Source organism: Anneissia japonica, unplaced genomic scaffold (assembly GCF_011630105.1).
Source record: "Anneissia japonica isolate Jap-2015-1 unplaced genomic scaffold, ASM1163010v1 scaffold288126_len377047_cov203, whole genome shotgun sequence".
In the NCBI taxonomy this organism is placed as follows: domain Eukaryota; kingdom Metazoa; phylum Echinodermata; class Crinoidea; order Comatulida; family Comatulidae; genus Anneissia; species Anneissia japonica.
Window position 1 is genome coordinate 202,407 of NW_022721684.1, and position 22,729 is coordinate 225,135.

General features: G+C 34.8%; 2 protein-coding genes across 2 annotated transcripts; one reads left to right on the forward strand and one right to left on the reverse strand.

The window, feature by feature from the left end:
* Window positions 1–6,291: 6,291 nt before the first annotated feature.
* LOC117111727 (peritrophin-44-like) lies at window positions 6,292–8,828 on the forward strand. Its single transcript, XM_033254723.1, has 2 exons — window positions 6,292–6,447; window positions 7,322–8,828. The coding sequence occupies exons 1-2, from the start codon at window positions 6,384–6,386 to the stop codon at window positions 7,690–7,692; spliced, it is 435 nt and encodes a 144-aa protein (XP_033110614.1). The 5' UTR covers window positions 6,292–6,383; the 3' UTR covers window positions 7,693–8,828.
* Window positions 8,829–9,444: 616 nt separating this feature from the next.
* On the reverse strand, window positions 9,445–22,702 carry LOC117111726 (copine-8-like). The gene is made up of 17 exons (XM_033254722.1): window positions 22,546–22,702; window positions 21,923–21,963; window positions 21,154–21,200; window positions 20,743–20,846; window positions 20,471–20,510; window positions 19,344–19,420; window positions 18,779–18,839; window positions 18,097–18,200; window positions 17,545–17,691; window positions 16,964–17,030; window positions 16,284–16,446; window positions 15,427–15,608; window positions 14,015–14,142; window positions 13,320–13,422; window positions 13,000–13,057; window positions 12,715–12,788; window positions 9,445–12,170 (listed from the first exon to the last, which is right to left on the reverse strand). The coding sequence occupies exons 1-17, from the start codon at window positions 22,629–22,631 to the stop codon at window positions 11,982–11,984; spliced, it is 1,671 nt and encodes a 556-aa protein (XP_033110613.1). The 5' UTR covers window positions 22,632–22,702; the 3' UTR covers window positions 9,445–11,981.
* Between the last annotated feature and the right edge of the window lie 27 nt (window positions 22,703–22,729).

The window sequence follows — 22,729 nt, forward strand, 5'->3', positions numbered from 1 at the left end:
CAGTACGGTTTAAGCTGATGAAGAGAGCATGAGCTCTTGAAACATTCGTAGAATAAATTGCCTATATCCTGAAATGTCAACCGTGTTCATCTTTATTTTGATTAACCTCGTATTGTTAAAATAAGTATAATATAGTTTCCTCTGACGAATTATTCGGGTCATTCTTTAGTAAAGTGAACATAGTGTTTTAGAAAATCATGAAAAACAAATCAAATAAAATCATATATTAAAATTTATTGCAATCGAACAAATAGATTGGATGAGGAAATTTACAACAGTACACAAATAGATAAAAACATACAGTCGGGACATGCATTTTAAGGGGGTTTTATGTGGATTTTTGTTTATTACTTTAAAGATATTTTGAAACTGCATTCAATCAGAAACATGTTAAAGATTATTTTATCGCAATGAAAACCAAATTTCTTCAATACATTTCGATGGTACCTTAAGCCAGGCTCCGGAGGATTCTTCTTTGATATGTTGTACAACCAGGGAACAGTGAAATTACAATGTATTACAATGTAATTTCACTGTTCCCTGGTACAACTGATTTTTTTAAGACACAGAAATGGTGTTTGACGAAAAACTCTGAAAGAGTTAGGCCTAAAGCCGGGCACTCACTGCGTCGTACGACCATCGCACGACGAATCCAATTCTCCTCCCTGTGATCGTTATTGAAAAACGATCCGTTGTGCCCGTTGTCACGTTGCGCCGTTCTTCATAGAATCCCGTCCGTCAACGACCGTCGGACGCAGTGAATGTCCGGCTTAATGAGATACAGATTGTTGAATATTTAAAAATTGGAGGAAAAGGTGGAAAGGTGGTTGCGGTTTTCCTCTGGAGCAGTGGCTTTAAAGTGGCCGGGCATGAAATGACCACTTTACTGAAGAATGACCTATAATGTTCTTACTTTCCGTGTAAACATTTTATTTGATGGCAGACCGACAATAATTTTTATGCAAAATGCAACCACGAGAACAATTAAATGAAATTAAACCCATATTTTTATTTCATATTTTTCTAAACAGAACCGCTGGTTATCTTTGACCAGTTTTGTTACGGTAAGGATCCGGGGTTCCACGCCGATCCTAACAACTGCCTGATGTACTACAACTGTGATGATGGGATAGCAAGACACTACGCCTGCCCAGCTAACGAGGCATTTGATTCGAACCAACTCATTTGTACTGCGACACAATACTCCGCGTGCACAGGTGCTGTTGTGGCTCAGACAGCGGCACAATTTTGCATTGGTAAAGCCGACGGCTTCTACGCTCACCCGAATTATTGTGACAAATTCTACCAGTGTTACAACGGTGTAGAAACAGTTCATCTGTGTTACTCAGGGTTAGCTTACAACAGTCAAACTGAGTCATGTGACGCTGAAAGTACTAGTAACTGTTAATAAATAAGCTTAGCTTTTAAACATGCCACCAAAAGCAGGACAAGCTATCCTTCATTATGTTTTGAAAGTAGGTCACCTATTTGAGTCCAAGATGTTTTGTGCGAGAACAATATTTTGCCAAAAAAAAAAAAAAAAAAAAAAAAAAAAAAAGAAAAAGAAAAAGAAGAAGTTGAAAGGATATTTATAATTCGAATCGTAACACTTATTTTTAATCATGTATGGGCGCAATAGTCAAAAGGCTTGGAAGGTTATTTGGCGCATATAAATTATGTTGCTTTATCTCTAATATAGGCTAGTAAATGTGTTGGTTGTGTCAATGTTTTTTGTCACACTCGTGATCGCAGATTCTGCTTCTTTAACGTTCAAAATTAAATATGCTATTTATATATATATATGAGTATTGTCATAAATAAATTTACATTAGAAAATAGGCCTAAGTTGTTTGTGTGTCTTATTCTATTCTACAATTTCTCCATTAAACTTCCACAGCTATTGAGTTACGTGTGTATGTGAGATATGTGCGTATTTCCTGGCCATGGTGGTTGGTCAATTGTTAAGTTAGATTATAGTCAGGAAGGTCCATTATAGAGCATGTTTCGAATCGCATCATTGTCAGTTTATTGTGGTCGAATATGGACGGTAGCCTCGGCCCCACCATTCCCATGTAGTCGTTATTTCAATGTAAACACCAAATGATATCCTATTCGACGAAAGGGTTTTCACATTGGGCCAAAATAAAAAAAAAAAAAAACGTTGTGTTGGCTACGCCCTACCGACCCAAATTTTACGAAATTCAGGGTCAGAATTTCAGCTTTTTTTTTTTACTACAAGGAACAATAATTTTTTTTCATTACTAGGATAGGGGGGGGGCAAGGCTTAGCCTATTTTGGTGCATGGTATGCGAATCCAAAATTGTATTATTTGTGGGTTTTTTTTTCTATTTTTTAAGCGTATAGTAAACACATTTTTGGTGTAAAAAAAAAAAAAAAATCTTACCAACCTACCCATTTTTTGGATTTTCCCAAAATGTGGCCAACACAATTTATTTTTTTGTCTAGTGGAAGTGGTCTTTATTCATATCGATAGTTATGAAGAAGAGAGAATTGAAAATAACAATATTTAAAGCTCCAACAAACCAAGTCTTTTTATATAGCTCTAAAACCTGAATCCTTTCAAAAATGGCCAAGTGGAGAAGTTAGATGACGACTACCGGTACACACCGAGCCATTAATCACTACTTATTGTTTTTTCCTCATGTATACTCATGCCATTCTTCGCTTCGATTCTTTTACTCGATGAATGTATCGCGTTTATCGACCTTATAAGCAAGATTGCCTATGATAATTTCAAATACACTAAAGATAGCAGTGGAACTGCTGAAACACGAAAGTTCCACTGTCACAACAGAAACGTTAAAAAAGGACTTCAATCATTAACGAAGTTTGGATTATATAATACACTATTATTTTACTATATTCTTTATTATTATTACAATGTTTGTTCAAACTTTACCAGAATGAATAGAGCGTTGTTCTCATTTGCAACAGACATGGAAAGACACTTTTTTGTTTGATAAGGTCATCTCTACAAGAAGCACACTATCAACGTCTGACAGACAAACATAATATGACCGTGTGTATCAACAAAGAGTACCGGTACATAAAACAAGAGAGGGCGTCGATCCGTGGTTGAAAGTGTGGGGTGGTGGTGGGGATTGCAAAATAAGGAAGTCTTGGGCCGTAGGCCAAGCCTTGGCTGGGGGGGGGGAGGGCCGCCTAGGGCCCCGGTGGGGTTCAAGGGGACAAAGGTCCAGGAAGCTGGCGTCTATAGCCTTTTGCAAGTCGTATCTAATTGATTTTATGGAATGCAATTAACATTTATATACTATATTTTCAAAATACACTGGCGGGAATTCGAAATAGAGGGGCCCACTGAGGGGCTTTTACAGATGGAGTGTAGACCACATGAGCCCCACCATGGTTGGGGCTGAGGTATGACAATTTATGATTATGGCCCTCTCAAATTTAAATTTAAATATAATTTTCTTTTTTTCCCCTTTTAAATGTTGAACAAAGTATGGAGGGTGGGCCTCTTGAATATGCCACTGAAATACTACTACTGCTGCTGCTGCTGCTACTAGGGCCTACTGCTGTACTACTACTACCTACTACTACGCTAATTATTATGCTAAATATTAAGAATCAATCAAATATCAACTCAAATCAATGAAGGTGCTGGAGGTTTAAGGGGGAATCTACCCTTGCACTCAGTTCGGACATTCACGCCCTAACTTTCTTACCGGACTGGATCCGCCCCTGCGAGCCCATGGTCAGCCTGAACTTAATCTATTCAGCCGTTTGTATGGGCCTTGTATTTGAATCAATGCAAAAGTAAAACCAGTGATTTAATTGACTCAGTTGATTCTGGATATTAATACATTAGCCTAAATTTACTATCCGAAACACAAGCTTACGTGATTATAAACATCAGACAGAAATAGGTGGAAAAGTTTAAAAGAAGGGTAGGCCTGTCTGTATGTTCAACCATAGAGATATTATAGTATTAGTATTACTAGATACCACCATGGTTTAACAGGGACTGAGGGTCTGTCGCAGACTTCGCTCGATATGTAAACGAAAGGCTAAATATTTATTAACTTCAATTGATCAAATGTTTAATGTTATTAGTGAGTGACTTTGATATTGGCATTTTAATCTCCTGGGACTTTTCATATTGTGTGCCAATTTCAAATTTCATGAGACAATTATTGGAAATTGTTTAGGCCTATCATGTTCCGTTTTCCGTGCTCTTTCTTATTATAAAATCCAGTATCTTCATCCCGCGCAACGATCATATTGTCACTTTACCGCTTTATAAATAGGCCTAGTTATATTTCATATGTTTCAATTATCTTGAATCTTTTCAATTGTGTTATTTTAATTATTGTTGTTGTCACACGGCCTCTGTGAACCCGTCTGACAAAAGGTCCGAACATGTATTTACAGGAGACACAAAGAATCATCAAACAAATAATTATCAAATACTTACTTATTTATTACAAAGTAGGTGCACCCACCAACTTTACGTTGGGGAATCAAGTTCGCATGCATATCAAAATAAAAATAAAAAATTCCCTATCTAAAAAAACCACCATGTTTCATTTCTTCAAATACAAACCGTTAATGAAATATGAAAAATGCATCTATAATTTAACTCCACGTTTTTCACTCACCATTGCCTCACTATCTAGGCTGATATAATATAAAGAATAATCACTTCGTTAGCATCACTTATTGCTCATCACGGTTTTGTATGTGTAGCTATATCCTATCATTTCAATTTTCTGTTAAATTAAAAAAAGAACCTCACTCTTTATCACTAATATTAACTGTCATCATGGAATTTCATCACTAATATTAACTGTCATCATCGAAATTCATCACTCATATTAACTTTCATCATGGAATTTCACCACTATTATTATACGTTTTCTAATCATCTCAAACAAATACTACCGTAATTAACAAGTAGTAGTTAACAAGTAGTAGTAGTTACACATTAATTCTTTAACAATACAACTTATCAGTACAGCTCTTCCATCAAATATTACGTTATAAAATAGAATAATAAGTTCACTTTTATTCACTCCGTTATTAGCTGGTAGAGTTCACCATTCCAATTCAAAATAATGCATTTCACTTCCGTACGTTTTCTGCACCGTGAGGTAACTCGCATATACGGACATACTTCAACTTCTCGTTATTTTTGTTACGTATCTCACGTTCACAAAATTCAATGTTTAACTCAATAATATGTTCACTGTAACTCATGTATCAGGAGTATGTGTAAAATTTCTGGTTTCCACCATGCAGGTACCGTAACTCGTTTAGGTCCGTTGTTTTAGTTGCAACCGCCACCTCGTATCAGTTTAGTGTTGAGCTCACCAATTTGCATTCTCAATATGCTATTTTCCTTATGTAGTAGTCGTCAATCCCGGTTCCCTGCCTATTTGCAACATTCAATGCTCAAAATACACATATTATATGGCAATTGATATCTGTAGGCTGTGTGCACAATTCTATCTGTATTCTCAAAATTTCGGACATCGTCCTCTATCTTGCACACAACAAAAAAACAAGCCCCCCCCCCAAAAAAAAAAAAAAAAAAATCACACCCAATTCAACATTTCTCTTACCTGGTTTAAATGTTTAACACAGCCCTGATATTCATCAGCAAATTGACCTGCACAATTTCACTCATTTGCATACTCAGCACAACCCTGGATATAACGTAACTTCTCCTTATCTTTATTAGTAGCAAACCCGTTCGTTAATAATGACAACAAATTAATTAAACATCTAAAATTATATGTCACCTGTGACAGTTGTTAAGAACCAAGCTAAATAATATCGATTTTTTTCAAAATATGTAAATGGCAGTGAATGTAAATGGGAATAGGAGTTCATTTTAATTTACAACCATCTCTATCTTGTAGTAAAATAGAATAAATAAATAAATGTTTAATGTACTTTTGTATTAGAAAAGCAGAGACAAAATGAGCTAGCAGTCAGTATGCGGAACCGTGACTACTAGTAAGAAGGTAGACCTAAGCATGGCCTAAGTAAGTTGTATTTCGTAACCTAATCATTTATAGAAGCTAGCTACGGATTTATTTTCAATGTCAGTTTAGGTTTATAGGCTTATAGTTAGACCATTAGACTAATTCATATTTAGCATTGTCATGGTCTTTTGATGAATGTTCGGTAAAAAAAAATTCCCATGGATGCTTACAAAGTTTGTTTTAGTTGTCCCGGATCTTTCAATTGAGGAAAGATTTAGTCCCTTGGTCAAGGTTTTGGGAGGTGAACATTATAAAAAGAAGCGCAAAACTTTTACTTTCTACAATTTCCAGAAGACCTCTATCGACAACACATCAATCAATATTATCGTCTCAGCAAATCGAATCGAAGCCAAGATGTTTGTCGATTACACATTGCGAGTGATTGCTCTAGTCTTTCTGTTGAACGTATTGGAAGTTGGTAAGTGAATTGAGATTTTACAACACATATTGCTATAGTATCTACATCTGATATGTTTTTTTCTCGTTAAGTTGTGTAGCTGTCATGCATATAATAATTATTGTGTTATATTATATATATTATATTATGATAATTTGTTGTTTAGTCTCCTTAGCATTTTAATTGAGTGGTTACATGCTGATTAGAACAAAGATTGAACAAACTTAGGCTTAATCACACTAACTACAACATTGAGTTAAATTGAGTCATTGGCAAGCTGGTGTTGATTATTGAAGAAAAATTGTGTGCGAAGATATTACCCAAACTTGGTATTTACAAAGCGGTCGTAGTGTCCAAATAAAATGTTTAAATGAGGTCACCCGAACATATAGGATTATTAAAAAGCAAATAAGACCGGCCCTCAAAATATACTGTCTTCATTGGTAAATGAAACTATTAAGATAAGCTTATGTTTAAATGTATGTTTAACTTCAAAAATAGATATGTGCGTACTTTCTTGTAACAACCAGTTTACTGTTTTGCGGACATTATTGTATAATAGGCCTATAGGTTTTTATGTATCCTTTTTGTGTATTTCAAAAAGTGAATAAGAAAAAATATAACATCTTGCATGTGCCATAAATTTAAAATTAAAATATTATCTATATAGTTTCCCCGCCGGTTCAGACGAAATATAATGTATATACAAAGAAAATTAAAAGGCAGCACTCTGAGACTAACTTGGATGTTATTTGGCATTGACTGCCAGCGAAAGCTCGTGTTGAATAAATAACATCCAAGTTAGTCTCAGAGTGCTGCCTTTTAATTTTCTTTGTATAATGAATGAACGTTAAACCCAGTTTTTATTTAATTACTTTTTATGTTATGTTATCAGAACCACAAAACGTTGACCCGTTTTGCTATGGCAAGCCTGGTGGGTTTCACGCCGATCCCAACAACTGCCTGATGTACTACAACTGCGATGACGGGATACCAAGACACTACACCTGCCCAGCTAACGAGGCCTTTGATTCGAACCAACTCATTTGTACTGCGGCACAATACTCCGCGTGCACAGGTGCTGTTGTGGCTCAGACAGCGGCACAATTCTGCACTGGTAAAACTGCCGGCTTCTACCCTCACCCGAATTTTTGCGACAAATTCTACCAGTGCAACAGTGATGGTACAGAAACGGTTCATCTGTGCTACTCTGGATTAGGGTTCAACAGTGCAACGGGGTCATGTGACGATACCATTGCCTGTTAATAAGTACATAGGCTTAGCTGTTGAGCCCGGAGTGTTTTGTGCGAACACAATTTACTGGACAATGAAAACTTAATTTGTCCAAAAGGAAATTTGTTGCTTTGAAAAAGCTCATACAAATAGAAAATATAAGTAACAGGCGCATTAAAACATAAATATAGTTACGGTATAATTATATATTGCAAAATACTTAAAGAGTTGACCTATAGGCATTTATACATTACACATAAAGTAATTATTTTTTAATAGTTTGAACATTGAAACGTTTAGATAATATATAATTGAATTAAGTTGACATATTATTAGCCGTTGAAAGTAAGAAATAAAAATAATTACAAATATCCTAATTTCAAATCGTTTAAAATACTTTACAGGTTAAAATTGAATTAAAATCTACTAAAAGTTAGATTGAACAGTTTATTGCATTGAATTGCAAATTTTACAAAAACGAAGTTAAAAAGACATTTGAATCGTTAAACATGCATTGTTAAACCCGGGCACTCACTGCGTCGTACGACGAATTCAACTCCGCCCTCCGTGAGCGATAGACGACGCGACGCCGTCTGGTGATTATCGGTGGTAGTCTTAACGGATCGTCATTAAAAACGATCCGTTGCGCGCACATCGTCGCGTTGCGTTCTTTATAGAATCGCGTCGGCCGACTACCGTCGTGCGCATGTGAGTCCCCGGCTTAACCATGCATGGGCACCATTGATCTCTATTATAGTAGAGATCAGTGATGGGAACAATAGCTAAAATGCCTATGGAGGTTATATTATTTGGCGCATATACTATTTCGTTGCTATATTTCCAATGTAGGCCAACAGTTGCGTTTCTTGGATTATTGAAGAGGCTGAAGGGGAGTGGCGAAGACTGAAGTGGGGGATCCTGTGATTAGATATTGGGCGCTACTTGAGCATGATTGATGGCTTCGTAAGTTTTCAATAGGGACGACGCAACCCTATGCGCCACTGGTGAGATACTAAATGTGTTGGTTGGATAAACGTTTTTTGTCGCACTGGCGGCTGCAGATTCTGCTTCTTCATTAACGTTCAAAATTTATTATATTATCACAAAACTACTTTGTAATTTGCTATGGGTATTGTCCTAAATAAATTTACGTTAGAAAATAGGCCTAAGTTGTTGTTTGTGCGTCTTATTCTATTTTCCAATCTTTTATTAAACTTTCACAGCTATTGTAGAGTTACGTGTGTATGCGAAGCTTGTGCGTCTCCCTGGGCCTTCTGATTGGTCAATTGTTAAGGTAGATTTTACTTAAGAAAAGGTATGTTTTGAATCGCTTCCTTGCCAGTTTTGGTTTATTTTAGGTCGGATATGGGGTAGTATCAGCCCAACCATTCACTATGTAGTCGTTTTTTCAAAGAAAACTCCGAGGGATATCCTATCAGACGAGGGGAGCTGAAACATAGTGGAAGTGGTCTTGATTCAGATGACGGAGAGAATTGAAAATAATATAATTAGCTACAACAGAATAAATCTTTATATACAGCACAGAAATCTGAACCCATTCAAGAATGGGCAAGTGAAGAGGTTAGATGAAACTACACACCAGGCCATTTAAACATTACTTTTTTTTTCACGTATATCATTGTCATTCTTCGATTCTCTTAATGAAATGTATCGCGTTTATCGACCCTATAAACAAGATTGCTTGTGAGAATTTTAGAGGAACTGCTGAAACACAAAAGACCCATTGTCACAACAGAAACGTTAAAGAAGGACTTCAATCACTAATGAAGTTTTGATTATATAATATACTTTCAATTTACTTTAACCTTTATATTTTTTACTATTACAATGTTTGTTCAAACTCTGTCCGAATAATTAGAGCATTATTCTTATTACCAACAGACATGGCAATACACTTTTACAATCGATTCCAAACATTTCTTTATATTTTTACTGTTATCATGTTCGTTCAAACTTTACCTGAATAAGCAGAGCATTGTTCTAATCTCAACAGACATGGAAAGGCATCATTGTTTGATCAGATAATCTCTACAAGAAGCACACTATCAACGTCTGACAGACAAAAAATATGACAATTTATGTGTATGATTAGAAATTTCCACTAACACACGCCCCTTGGATATTGTTACTAAGATCTACAAAAATGGCATGGTCAACGTATGTAAACATGTGCGCTTGTGGGCGTGTCTGTAGCCAAATTCTGATTGGTCAGTTGCTAAATTTGATAGAACTGCTGAAAAAGTCCATCCATATCTGTATATTGATTTGTTTTAATTATTATATAAAATAAAATACTGATAAAAAAGATCTACTTCTACTAGTAAAAATTAATTAATTACTTCATTATGTTCTACACAAAAATTTCATATATATAGACAGAGCCATTACAATTTAAAGAATACAATATAAATGTTGATCTTATTAGTATGGTATATCAACAAACCTATTTTAGAATACGATCAATATAAAATACCAAAATACATTTTAAAAAATCCTCTTGCAAAATATACAGATATTGATAATACATTAATATAATCCAATGAATAATAATTTATGACTCCTACTGTAGAAAAGAGAAATAAAAACATTTGTCTCAATGAACAGTTTACAGATAAAAAAACAAAAAAACAAATGTTATATGATAATTAGTTTTAAACTAAATTGAATTAATTAAATGTTAGTATTAGACATAATAATGTCAAAAGGTATAATCATGTTCTCAGAAGACTTTAACCTTGATTAACAATATAGTCACAAATAAATATCCAAGGCATTGAATATAATTTAATTCTTCTTTACTTGATCGTAGGTATAATGTTTATTAATTAATTTATGATTAGGGCACCTCTAAATGGCTCTTAAATTTGATTATTTTCTACTCCATTTTCATTTTAATCATTTTGAAATAATTAGGAGACTCTGGCTGGCTGTCCCGCGCCATTGATAATGTTTATCAATTAATTTATGATTATGGCACCTCTAAGTGACTCTTAAATTTGATTATTTTCTACTCCATTTTCATTTTAATCATTTTGAAATAATTAGGAGACTTGGGCCGGCTGTCCTGCGCCACTTATCTGGTTAATGAGCTTCCTTAACACATTTAATTTTACTTTGCTGCACAAAGTGATACTCATCAGCAATGCTTCCATGAGAATTGATAATACGTACGACAGTGAACATGCAAAATTTGCGGGAGTGCGGGAGGCTGTTCCGATTTCCAGAAGATTTGGGACCCCTGGGTCTGAAGATCGTGTTGAATTTCATTAGTAGAGATCTGCAGAAGTGTGGAAGTCTGCAAAATTGTTTTTGAGCACAGGAATTTAAAATGAAGTGTAGATATATCAGATGTAAATGATAGGTAACAGCTAGGTAGATAAATAAAAATAACACCTTGAAGCACATTGGAGTTGTGCTTTGTATAATGAATATCAAGAGCTGGTAAAGAGTTTTTTTGAGTGTTAACCCCAGTGAGTTTTTCTAATTTTCCAAGATTCAATTCATATAATTTCTTTGGATTTGGAAGCATGTCTGCTTGATTGTATGCCCATTACCATTTAAAAATTAAGAATATATACATACATTAGGTATACATATTACAACAAATTACACTTAAATATATACTTTATAGGTTAAATATACTTTTTTAGGTTTTGCAATCTTACAAAAATGTTAATGCTTTGTTGTTCGTGGCTACAAACATTGTTGAGGCTGTAGATGTTTGGCACGAGATAGAACTTTTTAAATTATGATTTCGCCTACTTTAAGTTCATTTGACAGCTGTAGCAAAATAGGTGCATATAATACTGTGGTTAAAAATATCAGTGTCATAGCAAGGACTTTTAACTGTACTGCACATTTCATAAATGGTCTAAATCTAAATTTTGGTCAACATGTATAAGTCATTTTCATTTGGAAGCAAAAACATGATAACTTAACCGTCTACAACAAATGTCACACACAATACTAGATATCACACAAAAGATGGAATGATAAAAATAGCAAATTGCAAAGAATGAAGGATTAGGATAATTAATAAAACGATGCTATTATTTGGTTCCAAGAGACAGATTTCATGACACCACATATAAAATGGCTCATGCAGTAACTGGCCATCTTTCAGCAACAACTTTTTATATTCTTAAATTCTTTCATACCACTTTGAAGTAGAAGGTGCTTGTGTCACAACTTTAGACTACTGTATATCTGGAAAATCTGCAGAAATGGTAAGATCTGATGCACAAAACTCAAGCTGGTCATCATATCATATGATACTCATCTTTGCATTTCCCTGAAATATTTCACATTGTAGCCTGTACCTGTAGCGACTGGTTCTGTTGGGGCTCTGCATTCGGTTTTATTCCTTGTTTCTTCATGTAGGAGAGAAACTGGTCTGGCACTTCGGCTAACACATCCTTTGCTAGTCTCGCCTGGCTCAGAAGAAGGTTCCCACTAGCAACGCCACCAATGTATTCGCGAAATGGGACAAACTGTGAAGGTTAATTGGTAATTAAACATAAAAATAACCCCTGTAAATCATCATCAATTATTTTCTCCTGAATTCAATAAATTTCATTGAAGTGATGTAGATACCTATGATACGAAGTTGAGCATTTTGGACATTTACTTAATAATTTTTTTGTCTTTTCTAAGTACAAATATAATCTAGTAAAAATTAATCCCCTCAAGTTTAAGAGTTTTGCCAGAATCCAAACAAAAAGGAAGTTAAGATCAACATACCTGATCTTCACTTATATCTTATCTTAAACATGATTGGTTTAATCACCAATGGCATATCTACGGGTGCAGGGGTTAGGTGCACGCCCCTACAAAAAATACTTAGGTTCCCCAAGTCACCGCCCTCCCCCATTGAAAATGTTCGAAGCAAAGAAATCATGCTCATGTAGTTAAAAATCACCTGACATCAACTTATTAGTGCCTCCTCACCTAATCATTGAGCTCTCTCACTTCACCTTTGTGCTGCCCCCATCAATCCCCCATTTCAATACTCCTAGCTATGACACTGCTACTCACCTGCACAATATCCCTCTGAGCAACCTTACCATGGTTTTGCAAAGGACCTTTATCGGCATCAAGTTCTTCCATGGCTAAAGAAAAAGCAAACGGTAAAGATTCTTAACTCATTAGTTACCAAGTGGAAAATTTTGTTTACAAATATAGCCCAAAAGTTTGGGTTCCCAGGGAAATAAATTATAAATTACTTCATCTTTATTCATTCTCAGAAGAGAAAATTAAACATGTTAAAATACTGATGACGATGCATGTCGATGCATCACTAGTCTACAATGTGAAACTTACCGTCAAATTCTGCCGGTCCAACACCAATTATGATAATGGACATCGGTAGACCACTAGCCTAAAGGTACACAATTAAAATTATATATAAATAAAACAATACACAGTTAGATAATGACGATTACTGTTATTCAAGCAATAAGCAATTGTAAATATTAATGTAATAAGCAATTGTAAATATTAATATTATTCACTTTAAAGGACCAATAGAAAATAATAAAGCAAATGAAAATAATATTAATATTTTCATTGAAGTTTGTTAATTTTGTAATACTGTACGTAATAAGAAATGATTAAATTGAAAATAAAATTCATAATTTTACCCTTATGATGGCATCTTTGGTGAGGTCCATGTCCGAAATGACACCGTCCGTAATAATCAACAGGATAAAGTAGTTAGAACCATCATGGTAGGCTGCGGCAAACCTGCAAGAAACATTGCAAGTGGAAGTAACTGTTTAACAAAACAGTAATTCAAAATCAAGCTATTATTGAAAATAAAAAAATAAAAATTATTTGACCATATTCAGGGGCTAACAAAATATTAATAATCATACAACTCATGCCTTAAGCTTACATCATCATCCTGAGTTTACATCAGGAAAATATCATAGGAGTGATGTTTTGCCCTGTCATGTTGTTGTACCGAATACTCAGTACGTTCTCAAATACTAACAGGGGTCCCAAGTTTCGCGGAACACCCGGGAGTCTCGCAGAAATCGGCATGGTCTCCCGCACTCCCGCAAACAAGCAAGAATCTCCAGGAAATTCACTTATCTCCCGCAAATTCAGTAAAAAAAACCCCAAATCTTTTTATTTAGGCCGAAACTTTGGTTGCCGATTATTTTTTGCAGTCTGACAGTGCCATTTCCGGGCTTCTAAAGATGCCTACTCTAAAAAATGTCATCACATTTTCCTCATAGAATATATAGCACCCCAATGTCATTAAACGAATCTCCTGGAAATAGGTTCTTCCAACTTGGGACCCCTGTACTAATGAAAAAAAAGTTAGTCTTACTTAGCAACATGGTTGATAACAGGAGAAAAGTTAGTTGGCCCGTAGAGTTGCACTTGACGGATGCAGTTCTGATATGCATTCATTATTCCTTGAATGCCGGCACAGAATGGATTCTGGGAATTGAAGTTCTGAATAAAAAAAAAATTGGATAAAGAAGATTCATTATTGCAGACTTGCAAGCAACTTTACTTCTAAAGCAATACATTTACGAAAGAGATTTGAAATGGATATGGGACCAACAGATACAGTAGAACGATTCGGCGATGTTTGTTTACAGCTGGTCACGTGGCATAACTTGGGTATACCATGGAAAACATTACAGTGCAAATCAGTGTGAAAGTATAGGAAAAGGTAATGGTATGGTCGAGAAAACAACCTCCCACTGTTAATGTGAGAAAAAAATGCCAAGGAAAGTCAATACGATTGAAGTGTTTATTTACTTATCCTAGCGTTCTCCTAGCATTGTATGCTTTGAAATTTAAATGATCCTTCGTAAACCTTAGCTAGCCTTAAAATCGTAGCGTAGTTCACGGGTCAAAGACTCTCGTACATACCTGAGCAAGTCGTAGATGTGCAGGGGCCTAGGCCTAACATATTCTAAAAATCTTAATGTTTGCGGGCATTTTTTTTTTGGAGCATTAACAAACCCTTCAGGCAAAATTCTAAAGTTCAATTTCCAATCAATTTGGTATAGTTTGCTGGGAAATATGATGATCTTTACAGCAATAACAAAGGACGGCCGCAATAGCAATCTCCATGTAAACACCGCTGTGCCAGTCCATTGTTTACATCCAATACCCAAGTTATGTCATGTGAGGCCCATCACCAAATCGGTCTATTAGACAATGGGTAGACATTTTGAATCAACAAGCATGAGAATTTGGTATTTTAGGGAGCCTCTTCTAGACAGCTCTGTTCACACTATCAAATTTTCTTTGACAAAAACCTGTTGTATGCCCATATATGGTCATGATGTGCCTATATATGGTCATGATGTGATGTCATCATGACCATATTTAGGCATGTCACATGCTTTTGTCAAATCAAATTTGATAGTGTGGACAGGACTTAAGAGTTACCCTCTCAAAAACATAGTAAAATATATATTTAAATTTTGTTTGTATATCAGGATTATTATACCACGCAATTTTCATTCTTATGTGTTCCAAGCTGATAGAAATACTAATGTTGTAAAAAGGATTCTAAAATTATTTTGTGTTTAATATTTTGATGCCTTCAAGAGTTTTACTTTAAAGGAATGCTGAATTATTTCTATGTGAGAAGCATTTTAAATATGTTTCCCAATAAAACATTCATCACCACTTTCAATAGAATTAAACTAGCACCACTGGCAAAAAAATAGCAACCAACAGATTCAAGTATATATGAGACATCAAGGAATGTCTACCTACCACTGGGAATTCATGCGACACCTGCCCGTTAGGAGGAATCTTAGCACCGAAGCCAAGCACCGGAAAGAGCTTGTCGGTATCATAGTCCTGTACAATCTCTCCCACAGACTGGATAGCTTGAGCGTAATGGTTTGGGCGGTATGGATCAAGGAAATGCAATGAGTTGGAACTAGTTGGATTACCTGGGGATTACAATGGATTAAAGATTAGAGGTGCTTTGGATTACCTGGGAATAACAATGGATTGAAGATAAGAGGTGCTTTGGATTACCTGGGATTACAATGGATTAAGGATTAGAGGTGCTTTGGATTACCTGCGGATTACAATGGATTAAAGATTAGAGGTGCTTTGGATTACAATGGATTAAAGATTAGAGGTGCTTTAGATTACCTGGGGATTACAATGGATTAAGGATTAGAGGTGCTGGATTAGGATATTGTGAATAACTGCAATTTTAATTTGAACTTACACCACTATCAAGTTGCTTTAACAGCTGGTCAAATGGAAGATGCCAAATTGATGAGAAAACAAACATTTTTTATCAATAATTGTGTTTACAATAAACAACTAATATTCCTTATACCTTTTTAATAGACACTTTATCCCACACACAATTTAATTTCATAAATTACATATTTTTTTCTTAATTTTGATCAAATGGCTTGAATAAACTGTAAGGAAATGAAGGTTGAAGAGTTTGATAATTTTACCTGGAAGTGTCAATAAGTAGAATTTTACAATACTGCTAATGAATTCGAAAAAGTAGAATGCAGAAAATAGATTATTGATACAGAACACAACCCACAGTCATTAAGAGGTAAAACATGCAAAAAATGCTTTTCTTTCCATCCACCTACCATTTGAGGCTGTAAAATCGATGGCCACTGTAAAATTAAGTTGCGTTCCACCTTTGATATAATCGAGAAAACTTGGCTGCATCTCAATCCGACAACTTGTCAGCTCAATGGTACCAGAATGCTTGTAGTTCTTCTTCTTTTCTTTTTTCTTCGGATGAATCAACTGAAAATATCAATGTAAATAATATATATATATATATCTGTCTCTTATACACATCTAGATGTGTATAAGAGACAGGTGCATATATATGTATATGTATATATGTATACATCCCATATATGGGCATGATGATGTCATAATATATCCAAATATGGTGCATCACATTTATTTGTTACATAAAATAGTGTGTACAAAGTTTAACTAACTATAACCAAGAGTCTTTTATGAGAAAAATGCGAGAAAATTTTGCGATCATAAGAAATTGTGTAAACGATTTTGAGATTGAACCAAGAAGCTTGGTGTTAGAAAGCGAGTGCCAAAACACTATGCCATAGCACCATCCTGACCTGTATGGATATTTGTAGTTGTAGTGCCACTGAAATTTAAGTAAACCATTAAATTTAATAATTTTATCTAATTATATTTATTTACACTTGCATCCAATAGCCATTAACTTATCAATTAAAAGTGTATGAGTAAAGCCAGTGAGGCTTGTTGTTTTGAGTAGAACAGAAACTACCTCAAAACGTTTGCTGCCCTCAGACAGTTGTCGCATGTTGGTAGTAAATTCTCCAATGAGGTCATGACTGCAACACCAAAAGAAAAACAGAAAAACAATAAGAAACAATTAAAGGATTTCAACTTTAACGTTTAGAATACTCATTGTGCAGTATGCATAAGGACAGCTCTGTGAGGGTGTGAAACAGTTGCCAGGACTCAAGCTAGGATGACCTGCAATTCATCAAAGTGCTTATTGTGACCCTTCACTTGACCTGTGGCCTGTTTCAGTAATATTCAATCAATCAGTATTTAACATAGCTTTGGTGGATTACTTGGGTTTTAGATATAGTAAATGATCAAATACCAGCAAGGACTAGACACTTTTTTTGTTTGTACATCCAAATTTACAGGAAAGAAACAAAGACGTACACTAGTACTACAACCTACAGATAGAGGGGGTTAACACATTCTCTTGGCTTGACTGTATTTAACTATGTGGTACCCTGGCTTTGCAAGATGTTATCCTTAAGTTATTCTTGACAAGGGAAAATTTTGGTGAAAAAGGCCACAATCATAAAATGAAATTCAATTCCAACCTACCTTCCATCACTGTCATAATCATAGCATTCGATCTTTATAGACCTGTCGTAATCGCCATTGCATATCTTTCGAACCATCAGGCTGAATGGACGCCAGGTTGGATCAAGGGTGTTTTTAATCACCTCCGTCTTATGGACAATCGTGTAACTAGAAGAGCATGTGGGAAATGAGAAAGAAAGATAAGTAAAGGTTTTTTAAAAATAGTCACAGAATTCAATCTTTTAGATGTCTTGACTGATGTTTTATTATAACACTGTCTTGACATTTTATACAAAAAACAGACAGATAACAAATTTGAGTATATGTCCAAGAATGGATTCCTGTCAAGGTAGGTAAGTTCCCCCTACCAACCCGCCTCTAACAAAAGTCGCTCCCTAACAAACTCGCCCCCCCCCCCACTTCAACTATACATGGTTGGCCCTTGACAAACTATGCCCCTACAAACTCGCCCCTAACAAACTCACCCCTGACAAACTCGCCAGACTAGGAGGCGAGTTTGCTAGGTGGCGAGTTGACTGGTTTCCTCCAAAAATAAAGATGGTGTGCATTCACCTGTTGTCCTCATTGCACCTGTAAAAGACAAGGTAAGGATCAGACTTGCCAAGGAAATCCTTCTTGTCAAGCTTATGCCCTCGCATTGTGAATGTTGCCAAATCCTGTTGAAGGTTAAGAATTCAAATTAAACAAAGTATCTTCATCCTTATCTGAACAGGCTTATATTCAAAAATGCTTTTCAGATGGCATTTGCTTACACACATTTTTCTATATTTGCTGAGTGGCTAAGGGATACGGTAGGGGCGCCGCGAACTACAGCCTTAACATCGACGCTGGTCTGAGCTGCTCCTTGCCGCGAGTTAAGTTGGTAGAGCTAAGTCTTCTTGGATAAGGACTTAAAAATGGTAAAGTATATACATCTGGCTCGTCTGCACTTTAAAGAAACCATTGCATCTTTCGAAAGACTAGTTGGTTACCCTGATGCTGTGGTTCATTTTTAGCCCCTGTTGTTGTGGAATTATGTGAACTAAGTGCCTGTCTACGGCTGCTAGAATAGTTATGCACCATGCCCATACGCAATTCAGCATAATGGCGATGCAAGTTATGGATTATTCTCCTACTTTCCCTTTTTTATCTTGATACATGGATATGTACGTCCAATATAAAAGTTGACTGATAGGTTGACTGATTGATTGATTGTTAGGTGTTTGTAGTTATTATCAATATAATGACACTTTACCTTGCACTCACTAACTTCTTCTGCAGATATGATGATTTCTCCACCTTTTTTCGAAACACCACTATAAAAAAAAAAAAAATTATATTTAAACAAAAAATATAGTAATATATTTTAGTCGCTGTTTTCACTACCATAGTTTCTCGAATATAAGCCAACTTCAGGTAAAAGCCCACCCCCACCCCCTTATGTAATTCAAGTATAGGTATACATTTCCCCAAGCAAAAACCCAGGATGTGATTACAATGAGCAGATCAGATGACTTTCAAGTTCAAAAATCAGCTTCGAATTGATTTTTAAATTTTTTTTTTCTTATTTTATAAAGTGTCAATCAAACTTAACAACTGACCAATCAGAACCGGGTCAGGAATATGCGCGTGTCAAACAAACACACGTGTTGTCCCACAAACGCACATGTTTGCGTAAGTTTCCTTAACAAAAATATCTAAGGGGCGGGCTCAGCAGACAGGTCTATTATTAAAAACCTATTCCCATAATTGGCTATTTTCATGTTCAAAGTGTTAGTTTATAAAATTTTGATTGCATACATTTTATTTATTTTACTCACACTAATGGTTTTTTAATCTTATTACCGGAACTTCCAAGAATCTCTCCAAGTGTACAATCTAAACTACCTAGAAAATCCTGCAAATAAAATGGTATTTGGAATTTGTGCATATTATACAAACATTTAATACACAATGTGGAGACAAATCTCTTGAATTTGGTGTTGAAATCCTGCTACAGTATGCATTTCTGACACCTTGAGGCCAACGTGGACAGTGTCGTATGACGTAGCCCGGTCCGATATGTTGTTTCGTCGGGTCTGTGTGATTTAAACACAGACGCGATGGTTTGCATTTGGGGGCAGTAGCGTCATAGAATATTAAACATGTTTAATATTTCTCAAGATGGCTTAAGACTGTTCCCCGACGAAGAATTGCTTTGGGATGTGTTGTACGACACTGCCTGAATTGGCCTTTACACCACAAAAATGAGTCACATAATGGCACCAGAAATTAATATGTGATATAGACACTAACATTTAATATTATTTTATTAATTTATTTATAAGGAATCACTTTTGAATCAGTGGCACTCGCTCACTTCTGTGTGGTACATCCAAATATATACAAAACCGAGTCTAGTCAATGAAATGAATGAATGAATGAATGAATGAATGAAAACCAAAAGTCTGTCTAAATCAAATACAGTAACAGGATTCAAATAAAAATCTTTACAGCATATAATATAAATGTATAAAATATGGATAAAAATGGCTTTAGAGGAAATCCTCTCACTATTTGTTAACACTATTGGGCATAGTATGTGAAAGCTATTTATGTAAATAAAACAAATTTACCATGCATGAAAAGCAGAATAATAGTTGGACCACAATGAAAATAAACCATGTTTTGGTATTGTTTGTGTTATCCAAGGTCATAAATCTGATGGTTATACTTGAATAATTTTATCAAACTAGTGTGGTTTAATACATAATGCTTATATTGGACAGTTAATAATTCAGCACTAAATAACAATTAAAATGTTTTGTTGACAATTTTATTAAATGCATCCATGACTAACCCAAAACGTCAATATATTTAATGTGAAAGCAAGTAAATGTTTGTTGAATAACCCTCCCCACCCCCTTAAAAAAAAAAAAAAAAAAAAAAAAAGGAAATAGATACTTACATGCTTATCAAGGGCTTGTTTTGCTGAATCCACATCATAACTAAAAAAAAAAAAACAGAGAGTAGCAGAGTCAAGAATCAAAAAATAAATGTTTGTAAAACAAGAGAAATATAAGGTTATTACAGTTTATCTGGTAAGATTTAGACTTAAACTTTTGACTGTTCAAACGGAATCTTGAAGCCCTCCAAAAGATTCATTCATGAATAGAAGGTAGAAAAGAGGCTCAACATTATATATTCATGAATGCATGGAAATACCAAGCAATGACTCACATTTCAAAGCGAAGACGTTGACACTCTTCAAAGTAATATGTTAAGATAAACTTGTGCACAAATTCAGGATTTAGACTGTTTTTCACTTGTTCTGTTCGTTCATACTAAAAAATAAAAAGATACTTCGTTGTCTAGTAAAAAACACATACAATTAGCATATAAACATTATAAAACCATAACATAGAACAAGAATTATTTATGGTGTTTAGTATTACACCCATTATTAGAAACAGATAAATTTATAAAACAAACTGCAGGCACGGCTCCAGTAGGAGGGCACGTTTTGGCACTAAATTTTTAATGCATATCAATGTTATGTGCTACTAGTAAAATTCTATTCTGAATTCCCTATCAAATGGTGTAACAGATTTTCACTTAACATTCAAAATGTTCAATCAACAAAATAGTTACCTCAGCATATTGTTTGGAACCAAGCTGAGTTGTATACAAAACACACACTGAAAGAAGAAACATTATAAAAATACAATTCCTATAAAACTTCAGAAAAAAAACCCCAATTAATTTAATTTTTCTATTTTAAAAGATCTGATAGAAACAAAAAGAACACATGTATACCATAATTTTAATAATTAATAAAATATAAAGTATTGTCCACATTATCAATTTTTATATGACAAAATGCTTAGGTAATACCTAGTGACATTATAATTTCAATACAGTATGTCCCAATTATCAGATTTTCTGTGACAAAAACTGTTGTTTACTATTGTGTAAATTAGTCTTTTTAAAAATGTTTTACATTGTATTTTGAAAGATCAGATTAACTTTAATATCCTGATATATTTGTATGTTATTCTGTTGTAAAAGCTAAGTTATTTCTCATATTGATATTAATTTATTATCACCTTCTTGCTATAATTATAATAAGTAGGTAATATGAAGAAGCTTCCATTATTAGTCAAGGGGTGCTCACAGCTATACTTAGATGAAGCATAATTTTTATGAATTAGCAAAAAGAGTGCACAAATGAGAATAAAAAAAAAAAAATCCTTATAAATTTACTATGCATGTTATAATCTAGATATCAATGTTGGTAATTAATAATATTATTCATTATATAATACTGTATATCATCATAATAAATATAAATACCACCACCTATCAATCAACATATAAGTTAGCTTTTAACTGTCATGTGGCCCTGATGAGAACCACTTACTTGGATCTGATTTGGACATCACATCTTTGTCAGATAGGTTCCTGGGAACAAAAAATTCCTCATTTTAAGTGTGACAACAGTATAAAATTGTAAACTCAATCATTTCTAAAAAAAAAGGAGATGTTTTTGATTTTAGGAAAGAGAAGAATGATCTAAAATTGTTTCTGAGCACAGTTATCATGGTACCATCATAAATCTCAATTGAAATAGCAATATATTACAGTGTGTCTGTAAATGCCTATAAAGAGATTTTAATTTTTAAGGATCGACACAAAATCATTATTGTTAAAGCTCTAGGCCTAGGCCTAATAAGTCTGATGTTTTTAGGTAGGCTATTACGCTACCTCATCGGGATCGTGGAAGAACCCTAACATTAACATCACATTGAATGAGCCATCTGTAAAACTGAAAGATGGAGTAGGTCTGCAGCTATTCCCAGAATTTGTTGGAATATAACAGTAGTTGAACTGAATTAATGAAACATTGTTGCCTAGGCAGGCTAGGCCTACTAGGCCTATACTAGGCTAAGTTGGACCCTGCTAACTAGGCCCTATCTATATGATATCTTCCAAAATATAACCGACAGCAATCATATATTTGGATGGTAGCAGCATATTACTTACCTGCAGGCAACTGACACCTCAACTTTTGTTGCAGGTGTTGACACTGTTCCCGGTTGAAATGTACTTGTTGGAGGATAAGCTGCCATATTTCAGTAAGGGTGGGTTGGGCTTGTTATTATTTTGGCTAATGCATTTCCGAGAAAAAATCACTCACTCGTCAACTCATTGGAGTCGTTGGTGGCAG